At 42.9% G+C, this 13245-nt stretch overlaps 1 protein-coding gene across 1 annotated transcript in view; it reads left to right on the forward strand.

Moving 5' to 3' along the window:
* LOC135114024 (trichohyalin-like) overlaps window positions 1-13245 on the forward strand; it is a 188426-nt gene that overhangs the window by 47180 nt on the left and 128001 nt on the right. The window contains exon 8 of the mRNA XM_064029651.1: window positions 11728-12264. Coding sequence (XP_063885721.1) covers window positions 11728-12264 — 537 coding nt within the window. The remainder of the gene's footprint in view (window positions 1-11727; window positions 12265-13245) is intronic.

A 13245-nucleotide genomic window follows, 5' to 3' on the forward strand; every position in this document is an offset into this window, starting at 1 on the left:
CTGTTAATGCACGCACGTGGCGGGGAGCAAGAGACTGAGGAAGGCGTGAGTGCACATCAGGGGAGACAAGAATAACAAAGAAGTGAGGACAGAGAGTAATGACACTAATAAAAGTTACCAATTATGATAAAGATTAACTATGATGATAATTGTACATACATCATCATCATCATCATCATCATCTTCTCTTCTACTTCTCACCCCTATGACTCCTCCTCCCATTCCTACTACTACTACATGTACTACCAACACCACCACCACCACCCCCATCTTTGCTACTCCCGCCACTGAGAATAATCTTAAGATCTCGTTAAATTTAAGCCAGGAGGTTTTCGTGATTACGTTTCAGAGAGCTGAGAGTAACCCTGTATAACGAGTGGGGGGAAGGATGGGAAAGTCCTGTCTATGCGTCATTATGGATTGCGCTGAAGCTAGTGAAGGGAGGAGGAAGGGAAGGGGAGGAAAGAATGAAGGAAGAAAGGAAGGAAGAAAGGAAGGAAGGATGTAGGATGGAAATGCTCTGTAATACGCTAATGACGTCTAATTTATTAAGAATTTAGAGAGACAGAGAGAGAGAGAGAGAGAGAGAGAGAGAGAGAGAGAGAGAGAGAGAGAGAGAGAGAGAGAGAGAGAGAGAGAGAACAATTATCTATCTTTTCTCTTCTCAAATAGTCTCTCTCTCTCTCTCTCTCTCTCTCTCTCTCTCTCTCTCTCTCTCTCTCTCTCTCTCTCTCTCTCTCTCTCTCTCTCTCTCTCTCTCAGTGCCCATCAGGTCGCAGAGACAATAGAGAAAGAGAAACGCTGGAATAAGAATAGAAGGTGTTGACTGAACTCAGGCGATGGAAAACAAAACTATATCATGCATGGAAGAGGAAAGAATAGCACAGCACTAGTTGTTTATATTCGAGACAGAAAAGACGGAAAAGTGAGGTGGCTGAAAAACAAATCAAAAGAATGATGGAATAAAAGAGAGAGAGAAAGAGAGAGATACAAGAAAAACAGGTGAAAATAGAGAGGGAAGGGGCTTCTCTATAGTTACTTGTATTTTGTATGGTGGGGAAGCGAAAGTGAAGTGGGGTTTGTAAAATGAAGATATTATGAAGTAGTGACTCAGGGATAAACAAAACTAAATACATAAATAAATAAATAAGAAGAGCAATAAAGTTATATGAAACGATAGGAAGGTAGGATTTATAGAAAGAAAAAAAGAAATTAAGTGAAATAGTAATGCAGCGATGAACAAAAACTACGAAGATAAAAAGAACGAAAGAAAATAAAGGAAAGATTAAATAAGGAGCGAAAAACAACTGCCAGTTTGTCACGTCACGGAAATGTGCGCTGATTATCGTGCCACGTTTTAACACTCAGAATCCGGCAACCCTTTTTTTTCATGTGCATTTACTGACTTCCATGGTTGTCCTCCTGAAATCACTGAGTTACGCAGTGAATCTTGTAAACTGCTTGCCAAGGAATTTTTTCGTGTCATGTATGTAGTTGTGAATTACAAAGAGTGTTTTAATAAGACTCCAGAAGGTTGCCCAGACTGAAAGGGTTAAGCAAGACTCGTAATTATCTGTCCATCAAGTATGAAATTATGAAATTCAGGTCTCTCTCTGTGATAATGTATTTTTGTATCTTTTTTTTTTTTTGTGGCGATTACCGAAAAGTTAATAATATTCTAAGCATTCTATTTTTTTTTTTTTTTGAGATGCAATCCTGCGCTTTTTTTTCTCGTTTTCTTTGTTTGGGAAAAGGTTACTGTGGATGAAAAAAATATTCTTTCCCTTCGTTATTTTCCCTCGTAGGGGTTGTGGGTGAGAAACACATGAAGGATGAGGAACATTTATCATTCTTCACCCCCTCTCTCTCTCTCTCTCTCTCTCTCTCTCTCTCTCTCTCTCTCTCTCTCTCTCTCTCTCTCTCTCTCTCTCTCTCTCTCTCTCTCTCTCTAGACTACGTTACCTCATCTAGACTACGCGGTGCAGTTCTGGTCCCACATTACAGGAGAGATATAGGTCTATTAGAAGCAGTACAGAGGAGAATGACTAAAAGGATACAGGGGATGAGGAGTATTCCTTACGAGGCGAGGTTGAAGCTGTTAAATTTACATTCTTTAGAGAGACGTAGGTTAAGAGGGGATCTGATAGAAGTCTTTAAGTGGTATAAGGGTTATAACAAGGGAGATGTAAGCAAAATTTGTTAGGATCAGCAACCAGGGTAGAAAAGAAATAACGGGTTCAAGCTTGAAAAATTTAGGTTTAGGAAGGAGATAGGAAAAAAATGGCTCTCAAATAGAGTGGTAGATGAGTGGAACGGACTCAGTAATCATGTTATTAGTGCTAGGACACTAAAAAGCTTTAAAAGAAGATTAGACAGGTTTATGGATGGGGATAATAGATGGAATTAGGTAGATATATTTCATACAGGGACTGCCACGTGTAAGCCTGGTCGCTTCTTGCAGCTTCCCTTATTTCTTATGTTCTTATCTCTCTCTCTCTCTCTCTCTCTCTCTCTCTCTCTCTCTCTCTCTCTCTCTCTCTCTCTCTCTCTCTCTCTCTCTCTCTCTCTCTCTCTCTCCACAGATGCACTTTACTTCCTCCCACCTCACCCATTTATTTCACACAGGATTTCTTTTACCCATTTTTGCCAGACATGCAGCTGCTTTCACCTTTCACACACGTTCCTATCCCACCTTCCCTCCTTGCCCTCCCCGATCCCCAGAGTTGTGCGCAGATCAGATTTAGGATATTTAGAAAAAAAATAAAAATATGATCACGATTTTTAATTAACAAATCAGTAACTTTCAGCGTTGAGAAGGTTAATATTGAAATTTGCGAGTTCAATCAAGACAGACGTTGTTCGGTGTTCACTCGTGTATTCATTGCTTCATGCAGTTACCGTGGAACATGAGTCGGGGCTTCTTTCCAATTCGCGTGAAGCCTCCATAGTGAATTGGAAAAGTGTTCCCACCCGGCCATGAGCTGCCCCATTACCATTAACGGAGCCTCCAAACTTCTGCTAATTCCTGAAGTCTGTGGACAACGAGGGGAAAAATATCGTCATTACGGAAACAGGTGGAGGCCTTAGTGTCCTCTGTTAATTAAGCCTATACTGTAACACTTAATGACATTACTGGCAAGGATTCTGAATTTTGTTTTGCTCAGACTCGTGTAAGTTTTCTCTACCATGCGATCAACTTATTTTCCAGTGTGTCTAAGCAGAAAATTCTTGTCATTGCCTTCCAGCTGTAAACGAGAGACTTTTCAACAGTTAGGTGATGCTCTAACAAGGGCAGGAATGCGTGACAATAAGCACCTTTACTCAGCCACGGCACGACGACACTGAGGCCATCTGGCGGTGGAGGCACAAAAGGCGGGAAGACTGATTCCTTATAGTTTTGGTACGTTAGATATGATCAGAGAGAGAGAGAGAGAGAGAGAGAGAGAGAGAGAGAGAGAGAGATCCAGCAAAGGCCAATATTTTAAAAGTTCATTTTCACATTTTCGTTCCCGTAACTCTCAGCGGCTCAGTAATACAACAGTTTTCCAGCACTAATAGTTTCCTGCTTGCGACCATAACGGGAAGAAAGTCTGGCCGGGAATAATCCGCTTCAGTAATTCCATTTAACGATATTGCCCCCTTTTTTTTTTTTAACATTTTGCTCACTGCGTTTTTTTTTTGTTTTCTTTGTATTATTTCATTATTTTCATTTCGTCTCTTTTTGCCTTAAGGAATTGTGTTCAGGTTTACTCTCTCTCTCTGTGTGTGTTTGTGTGTGTGTGTGTGTGTGTGTGTGTGTCGTTGACTTTTCTCCTTACATTGACTGGAAAACCTCACTCCCAATGTGCACACTCCTCATCACGGAGAGCACCAGGTTATATATTCCAGCCACAGTTTGACTTGCATTTCGTCTGTCCACACCGCCGCTAGGGTTCCTTGTCATCACTGAAACAGAAAGACACAGAAAAGAAAAAAGTGCACGGGTAAAAATAGTTATGGTTGAAAGTGACAGAATAATGGAACAGGGTAAGATTAACACTAAAGGTAACTGATATGAAATAAGGTAACGCCATGACATACCAGTAATTCCAAGTGCCATTCACAGTAACATTTTTCTCCTCTTTCATTTCTGGGTGACATTTATTTTGATGACATTTTTTGTAAGTAATATTGTCAACATTTCCTTCCTCTTCGCCAACTCCGCTGCCGTTGGAAACCCTACTTCAGTGCGCCCCGTCACGGCTTGACCAGGGAAGGACTGGAATAATAAACAAACTTACCAGGACTAAGCTTCTTCAGGACGGATTAGTCTCGTTTGCGGCAGCGTGACCTTTTTCCTCTTCGTTCATTAGGCTCTTGTTGCCAAAGTTTCGTTGTTTGTGTAACTTTTGTGTTGTAAGGAGGTTCCCGGCTCGTTTAGTGGTCCCTAATCCATTACTCCTCTCCTTGTCACCAGCTCCTCTATTTATCTTTTACGCCACCTCTTACCTCTCCTACCTACCTATCTGCCTCCTATACCAAACATTTTTACCTCCCTTCCTTCTTTCCTTCTTCACTCCTCTCTCCGCCATCCTCTCCCGTACGCATCAAAATCTTTTCTCCTTTGCCTCCTCTCCTTTCCCCTTTCTTTCACATTAGAACATAAGCAAATAAGAAAAGCTGCAAGAAGCCGTCTGGCCTACGTGTGGCAGCCCCTGTATGAAACATGGCTACGTATTTTAATCTCTCATCCCTATTCATAAATTTACCTAATCTTCATTTTTCTTTTTTTCACACATGTACTCCCATCCCATTTTATTCTCTCTCTCCGTCTCACTTTTCCTCCTGATAGATTCACTCCCTGGCACTTTGGGCTCTTTACATTTCTTTGTCCCTTCCTTCTTTACCTCGAATTCGCTATACCCCTTCGTTTCTGTCCCTCTCCCTGCCCCTCCCACCCCTCTTACCACTACCTTCTCTCTCTACCATATGCTCCTGAACATATCCCATCATTTTCACTATCTCCCTTCCCCTTACTCTTCTTTTTTCCTCTTCCTCACATCTGCCTCACCCCTTCCCTTCCTCTTTCAAGCCCACAGTGGAATTGGGTAAAGACTAACTTGCCCTGGGCCGAGTAATTTCCATATAGAGCGAAGGGTGAAGTCGAGCGCTACTTTTTCGGCGAGACTGGAAGCAGGGGTTGGTTGTATTCAAAATGCTGATATGCATATAATGGCGAGCAACATCCGTGGCTCAGAGGTAGTATGGAGGACCGTGTGTTAAAGATGAGTACTGATAAAATAAAATGCTCGTGTGTTGTCAATCTCAGCTGCTTGGTCGTAATGTTTAGTTGATTTGAATACTTACAATCACTCTTATGATTCTGGCATATTTCACGTGCAAGGGGGAAATGTGTTGTGTCTGTTTTAGTATTGGGGAAACACATTAATCATCTGGTCTAAATGCGTGAGAGAAGTCTTGTCTTTATACTTTCAAGCTTGTTTTCTGTTTTATCGTTGCGTTGTCTATTTAGGCGAGCATGAAGGATTTAGCAGAGCACAGGTGGTTGACATCCTGCAGTGGTTATTGTAATATCCTGCCAAGTGATGTGAGGCCTTGGTGTGTCTATCAATGATATCTCTTCTTGACTCGTGTTCCGTCCCTGTCCTCCACTCTGCCTCAGCCAGTGTTTGTCTTTCAGCGGCTTGGCGACAAAATAAAAAAAGAATAAAAAAAAAGCTTAAGGAAGATTCCCTCCAGCATGAAGACCTCGCCTTAGCAACAAATTTCTGTCATCTCACTGTGTTGTGTGTATGTTCTTCCGCTACACAAATGACGTCTTCGACATTCACGTAATGAACATTAAATTTACGAATGTCTATAAAGATCCTTCATCATCTGCTGCATCATCACTTACTTTCCTAATATGCATAAGTTAAGTAATTTCAAGAGATTAAAAGAAATGAGGACGAAAATACTTTAAACGCTTTCCACAAAGGCACTAATGATGATTGCAAACACAATCAGGTTTTTTTCTCTGTCAAGATAACCTGACGCTTGGTCTCTGAGGGAATTTAAGTCTGTCGAAGGAGGGAAGAGGGAACAGCAGACTGTCGCAGAGTTTACTCATAAATAATGATACGGAAGTAATTTTTTTTTATTTTATTTATTTTTTTATGAAAGCAACAGTGCAGGACAAATTACACCTCACACTGCCTAACTAATATTTTAGGACGGAACGGCAGAGGTGCAACAAATGCGTCACTTGACATTCTGCTTTGGTCTTAGTCTGCTTCCTCTCTCTCGTTTCAGTTCTCAGTCCTGGGGGCTTCCTGCCAGCAAGGGAATAAGAAAATTTATTTCCTTGCCTTTTGTCCCCGTCCAGTGTGTCTAGCGCGCGGCGCAAACCGTAGTGGTCGCGAAAGGACTATATTCATTTTTTTTTTTTTTTCTTTTTTGAGGTATCGTGCCCCATGCGTCTCCCTCTAAGTTTGTACAATCGAGACTACGAGTAATGGTTAAGAATGACGGCCCACTATTTCCTTATCCAGGGTGCAGTATTTCTGGGGATTCATTCCTGTCTGGCCTCACGCGGCCCTGCGCTGCTTCAAATTCTCCTTTCCGGGATGTGCATATATTTCACCTGAAAGCGTCCTGGTGCGTGGGAGCAACGCGATGTTGTTGGAGAAACGACTGTCGCTTTGGCTGCAGTTTTCTGTTTATTAGGCAGGAGGTACAGTACATCCATCTGGGCGAGGCACCAGAAGGATGAGGCAGAGGCGTGAACCTTGTGCTGGTACAAGTATGAAACGTAGAGCTTAGACTTCAATAATTTGATTACGAGACTGAAGGCAGAGGAAAGGTTAGAGCGGGAAGATGGCGGTACGAGTCTGGTGTGCAAAGTGTGTATTGTGCGAGTGGCAGTGGCTAGGACAACAGTGACCAGAAAATAGGTGAAGAGAACACCCAAGGAAAAAAAAATTGAAGTTCCTATGAATCAAGTCGATGTGATACAGAGCAGACATGGGGTCACTATATTAAGGAATTGATTGGCTTATTTAATTTAGTGAACCTCAACAAATGGGTCGTATGGCACCGGATATAGAGCGGAAGGGATTGCACTTCAGTCGAACACTCGTCCATTAGCTGCGGTACCGGAGCACTGCCATCAGTCCTCGCCCCTGTGATGGATGTCTCCTGCCCTCCCTCCTCCAGGCCCCGGGATAAAGCCTCTGCCTCCCCGGCGCTGCGCTCTGAGGCTCGTGAATCAGTTTTGTCGCTACAGACAACATTTATTGTTTTCTTGGGTGTTTTATCCATTTTGATTCTTTTATGGTGAATGCGACCTCGTACACTGGAAAGAAGTAGATATGCAGAGACAGATAGATAGATAGATAGATAGATAGAGAGAGAGAGAGAGAGAGAGAGAGAGAGAGAGAGAGAGAGAGAGAGAGAGAGAGAGAGAGAGAGAGAGAGAGAGAGAGAGAGAGAGAGATTTCGATTCAGGCACTAATGAAACATAAATTTTCTTTATCGCACACCATATGTATATTTCTGTGGTGATCTGCTAGCGGAAAAAAAGAATATATATGTATATAAACCTTATTAACACAAAAACCCGGCCTAGTTATTTGGGGATAAATTAATACAGAATTTTCCATTAGAGATTTTTATGAATGCTAAACCTCGTTAAAAGGTTATGTGATGCGGCGTTTTCCTTGATTGTACGGTGAGGGAAATGAGGTGTGTGTCCCTAGAGCTTCCCGTCCCATACATAATTCCCCTTCCCTTCACTCATGAATTTTTGTTACTTCACTACTCTGCTCCGGATGTCCCGCCTCTCTACCCCGCCCCACGCACGCCCCTGCCTCCTGCACCACTCCTCCTGGCTTCCTCTCTTTACTTCGCGTTTTCCTTTTTTTTTTTTTTTTTTTTTTACTTATCAAGCGTCTCTACTAGTTCTGCCTGTTGTGGTTGGACAGTCAAGGTCGACCGGACTCTACTTGTTCCGTGGTAATTATTGTTTTTTTTGTCTAATTGGTAAGATGTGTACAGTAGCGGTCAAAAGTCTGTTTACATAGCACATTCTTTTCCGGTGTTTTGCATTATCTTTCAGTCTTAAGTCCACTGACATGTGACAGTCTCTTAACAGAATAAAAAAAAAAAAATAGACCGATTTTTATCAAGTCACAGGATTAAAGATTAAAGAAAATGCAAAATAAAGAGGAAAAGAACACAGATGGATACTCGACCTCTGACCGTGACTCTGCGCTGGGGGTCATGTTGATGGCGCGATCCCCAGCTGCTCACTCTCATGGCTTAACCCTTTACAGCAATTTCTCATAGCTCCAAAATATGAAGAGAGATATGACATGTCACGCTTTAAAATTTCTTAACCTTGTACATACCGTTTCTGTAAATATGTTTTATTTAATTCATCGCTCGTTCTTTCCTCGCTCAAATTAATCTTTTAAAGTAATATTTCGAGGCAAGTCCTTCGAAGATATTGACTTTTTTTCATTTACACCGAGAGGCACCGAGAGTGTGCCGTCCTTGGTTTAAGGTCTACGAATTTCTCATGGCAACTTCTACAGGAGGTCTTGTCGCCACTGAGCTTTTAATGACCAATGACAATAATGAAAGCGTCACCCTTTCATTTAAGAACCATCCCACCTCAGCCTCAGTGTAGTGTCTTCTGTCACGTCAAAGTTGCCTCCTTCCCCGCTTCTCCTGTTGTTATTCAAGTCGACTCGTCGCGTCATGCCACCACTCCCCTTCTGGCCAGTACAACCCCTTCACCAACTCATTAAGCCTCGTGGCATCTTCAACAAAGCCTCATTCTGCACTGCCACACAAATTCATATTCGCTCTAATTGCCTTAAGTTTAATGTTCGTCACTTGTATTCTCATTCAGGCTTACGCTCTCCTGTTTTGATATTCTCTGTCGGTTTGTTTGTCTACTATCTCTCTCTCTCTCTCTCTCTCTCTCTCTCTCTCTCTCTCTCTCTCTCTCTCTCTCTCTCTCGAATTATATATATATATATATATATATATATATATATATATATATATATATATATATATATATATATATATATATATATATATATATATATATATATATATATATATATATATATATATATATATATATATATATATATATATATATCTTGAATTCTGTTGCAACATCTTATCAGGTCTTCTAATTCCCCTCGAGCAGCCCCGAGGAGAAACCTTATTTTGACCATCATCCTCTGCGTCGCCTGCAGGCCATAATCCGCTCAAAGGATGAAATGGGAAGTTAACACTCACGCTCGAGACATGTCTGGAGCACTGCTGCTCGCAGCACTCCCTGCCTCCATCCCTCCTTTCCTCCCTTCTTGTCTTCTAGGCACCACCAGCTCCTCTGAGGAGACACGTTACTGCTCTGCGAATGTGTTTGGCTGTGAATGAAGTATATATATATATATATATATATATATATATATATATATATATATATATATATATATATATATATATATATATATATATATATATATACAGAGAGAGAGAGAGAGAGAGAGAGAGAGAGAGAGAGAGAGAGAGAGAGAGAGAGAGAGAGAGAGAGAGAGAGAGAGAGAGAGAGAGAGATTTGAATAATTTGATAACTTGGAGACAGGTTAGCCAAGCCAGAACATGTGGGCAGGAGTGCTGTGCAGTGGCGCAGTCTGGTATTGCACGGGAAAGCTGCCTTATTACACCTTCTCGTTGCCTCTGGCGGCTTTGTATATAATGAAGGGTTTGGGATTCACGTGTTTCATTACACTTGGTGGTCTTGGCTTATGTTGTACTTGTGCCATGTGAAGGGACGTCATATTGCCCGATACTACACACACACACACACACACACACACACACACACACACACACACACACACACACACACACACACACACATGGATACAAAGATGACTGCAGCATCACCGTCATCCTCCCACACCCCAGCCACTGTGGTTCCCCATTACCGAAGAGAAACTCGTCATTGTATTCAGGAAGCAAGTAGGGAAGTAAACACTTGTCAGTAGAGATTGGCTGTTATGTTGCTCCATGTCGAAACATCTTGAAAAGCTTAATAACTACTTAAATGTATAATTATGAACCGCATATATTATTTACCTCTTCACAATAATTATATATTCTGAGATCATATTATTCCACTTTAAGCCAGGTACTTAGAAATTTCGTTTTTAAAAAAGCGCATGATTCAGTGAGGGAGTTTCAAGTCATGGGGAGTGACTGGGGAGTGAGCCTGCTGGCGCGTGAAGCGTACCAGAGCTCGGCTGCGGGGCGTGGCAGAGGCAGTGAGTCGAAATTTACTGAAAAACACTTTATGATGGGGCGAGGCGAACGGTGCATTACCCAGGTTCGAAAGTTTATCCTGGCAGAGTTAAGACCCAAGCTGGATTAAGGCACGCGGGAGGCAGTTTGGTTCGGCTGAGTGCGCTCATGAAAAATGGTTGAGAGAAAGGAAAATATCAGCAGGGAGAGATACGGAGCCGCGAGGAGATGGAACGGTGAGGCCAAAGCTTAAACAGAACCATTGTTTTCTTAGGATCGCATCGTCGCCCTATTTCTCTTCCTCCTTCTCAGCCTTCTCCTTTTGCTTCCCTGTGGTGTGATTGCTTTGTTCTCTCTCTCTCTCTCTCTTTCTCTCTCTCTCTCTCTCTCTCTCTCTCTCTCTCTCTCTCTCTCTCTCTCTCTCTCTCAAATACGTGATGCGGAAAATCCCTCGCTGTCAAAACTAATCTGGAACTTAAATCACATATTTATTTACAACAGACTGATCGCATTTTTTTTTTGTCAAACTCCATTTCTCTTTACAATTGAATCGTGTATGCAACGAGCACTCCTGGCTGCATGGAGGACGCCGCTTGCCTCATGGGGAGAAGAGGAGGATGGAAAGACAAGGAGAAGCGAGGAGATAGTGAAAGATAGTGAAAGTAAAGGGAGAAGGAAAAATAAGAAGAGTGTAAGAAAAAAAATGTAAAAACAGAAAGGCAGGCAAAGGGGAGGAAGAGATGGGTGAAAATATTATGAGCCGGGAATAAGTAAAGCGGGGCAAGAAAGGACTAGAGGAGGAAAATAAGGAAAGATAAATGGACAGAAGAGGTGCTAGATATGATAAAGGAATAAGAGAAATAATACAAAGAGAGGAGAAGGAGGTGTAAGGGATGGATATAGAGGGAGTGAATGCAACGGTGCCACTTTCACTAAAAGCGGAGTGTGGCGGTGCTCGCTTTGCATGAGGAAACGGACGTAAACCTTGACTACCGCGGCAACACCTGACTGAATATATTGCCGTGCAGAAACAGGCGCTGTAATACACACAGACGCGTTATGCACTTCACCAGAATTAACACAAACCCCACCAAGTTTCCTGCCAGGCTGCCTCGGTCTCTTGTTTCATGTAACCATACCCACTTTGCAGCGGCGACGTTGGTTTTCCATTCCAGACGTTGCCATGTGGGTTACTGCAATAAGCTTTAAAAGAATCAGAATCAATCTTGCTATTAAAAGTAGAAAATTGAGTTAGAGAAAGTGCAGTTATATCCGAAAAAAAAAAAAATTTAGTATACATTATGAAAAGGGATTTGTTTGTAGGAAAGGGTAATTTTTTTTTTTTTGGGGGGTTCATGTTCCTTATCTCTGTGTACAGAAAACAAATAGTTAAGCCTTGATTCTAACACTGACTTTTGGTTTCAGAACGAATCCATGAGAGCCGATGTGACGGTGCTGCGGAGTCGTCAGGAGCGAGGCAATATAGAGTCGGAGATGAAGATTCGGGAGCTGGAGGAAGCAATTCAAAACAAAGACACCGAATTCGAGAACAAGACTCGCAACCTCATGATCCGCCTGAGCACCGTGGAGTCCGCCAACAAGCAGCAGGGCCAGGAGAAAAACGCGGCGGAGAGGCAGATGAGGGAGGAGAAGGAGAGACACCGCCAACTCAAAATGGATTACGAGATACTGGGGAAGGTGAAGCAGGATTTGGAGCAGCGAGTTAAGCAGCTGTCTGATTCGGAGCGTCAACTTGATGAGCGAGTCACTCTCCTCACTGTAGAAAACGAGGAGATGAAGAGCGAGACGGAAGATCTGAAGCAGAAATTGAAGGCAAAGGAGAAGGAGATGGCGACCAAGATGGAGGCGATGACCAAGACGTCAGAGGCCCGAGTGAAGCAACGGATCGAGAAGACGTGGCTGGAGAAGCTGCGCAGGTCTGAAGAGAATGCGGCGCAGGACGTGAGTACATCACAGGTTCTAGAATGCCCTCTCTCTCTCTCTCTCTCTCTTGATTTATGTTATTTGCCTTTCGTAACACTTGATTTACTGTATCATCATGAGAGAGAGAGAGAGAGAGAGAGAGAGAGAGAGAGAGAGAGAGAGAGAGAGAGAGAGAGAGAGCATGAGTGATGTAATATCCACCAGTGCCTCATATCTATCTGCCACCCTCACACAACCTTTCCCCGGCGCACTGGTGTATAAATCCTAACCTCACACGTAGCACCACAGAGAACCACCCACCAATGATACTCGTGCCTGGACTGCAATAGAAAGTGAGACAGCCGAGAGAGTTCTTTAGGAGCCTCGTGCTGGCGGCTCCCTTCTCTTCTCTCCTCTCCTCCCGGTGGCGTTGCTCGGCCCTTACTAAATCTTACCGTAATGCGTAATGAGGAGCAAAATATTGGTCGCTGCGTGTCGTTCGCGGATATTTACGAAAACATTTATAGGCCGCGGCAGTTTCCTTCCCAAGCTCCTCCTCTCTTGCCTCCTCCCCGCCGCCTGCTTTGTCACCGTCTCCCTGAGCAGTGTTATAAATATTCCCGTGAGAGCAAGGGATTATCAGATGCATAACTCCCTTTAAAGCGAAGAAGCGCTGCAAATTTCAGAGGCTACTGCTGTACCTCAAAGATAATAGTCCCTTAAATCTTGCCTTTAGCTTACTCAATAGGGAACATTGAAGAAAAGGAGAAGGAGAAAGAGAGACGAAAAATAGCAGGAAGAGGAGGAGGAGGAGGAGGAGGGAGAAAAAAAGAGACGAGAAACAGGAGGAAGAGAAGAGGAAGAGGACTCAGGAAAAGAGGCAAGGAACACGAGGAAGAGGACGGAGAGAAAGAGGCGAGAAACACGAGAAAGGAGAAAAGGACGGAGAGGAAGAGACGAGAAACACGAGGAAGAGAAGGAGGGGAAGGAGGAAAAGGAGGAGGAGAAAGCGTGAACCAG

Source organism: Scylla paramamosain, chromosome 27, assembly GCF_035594125.1.
Source record: "Scylla paramamosain isolate STU-SP2022 chromosome 27, ASM3559412v1, whole genome shotgun sequence".
Lineage (NCBI taxonomy): Eukaryota > Metazoa > Arthropoda > Malacostraca > Decapoda > Portunidae > Scylla > Scylla paramamosain.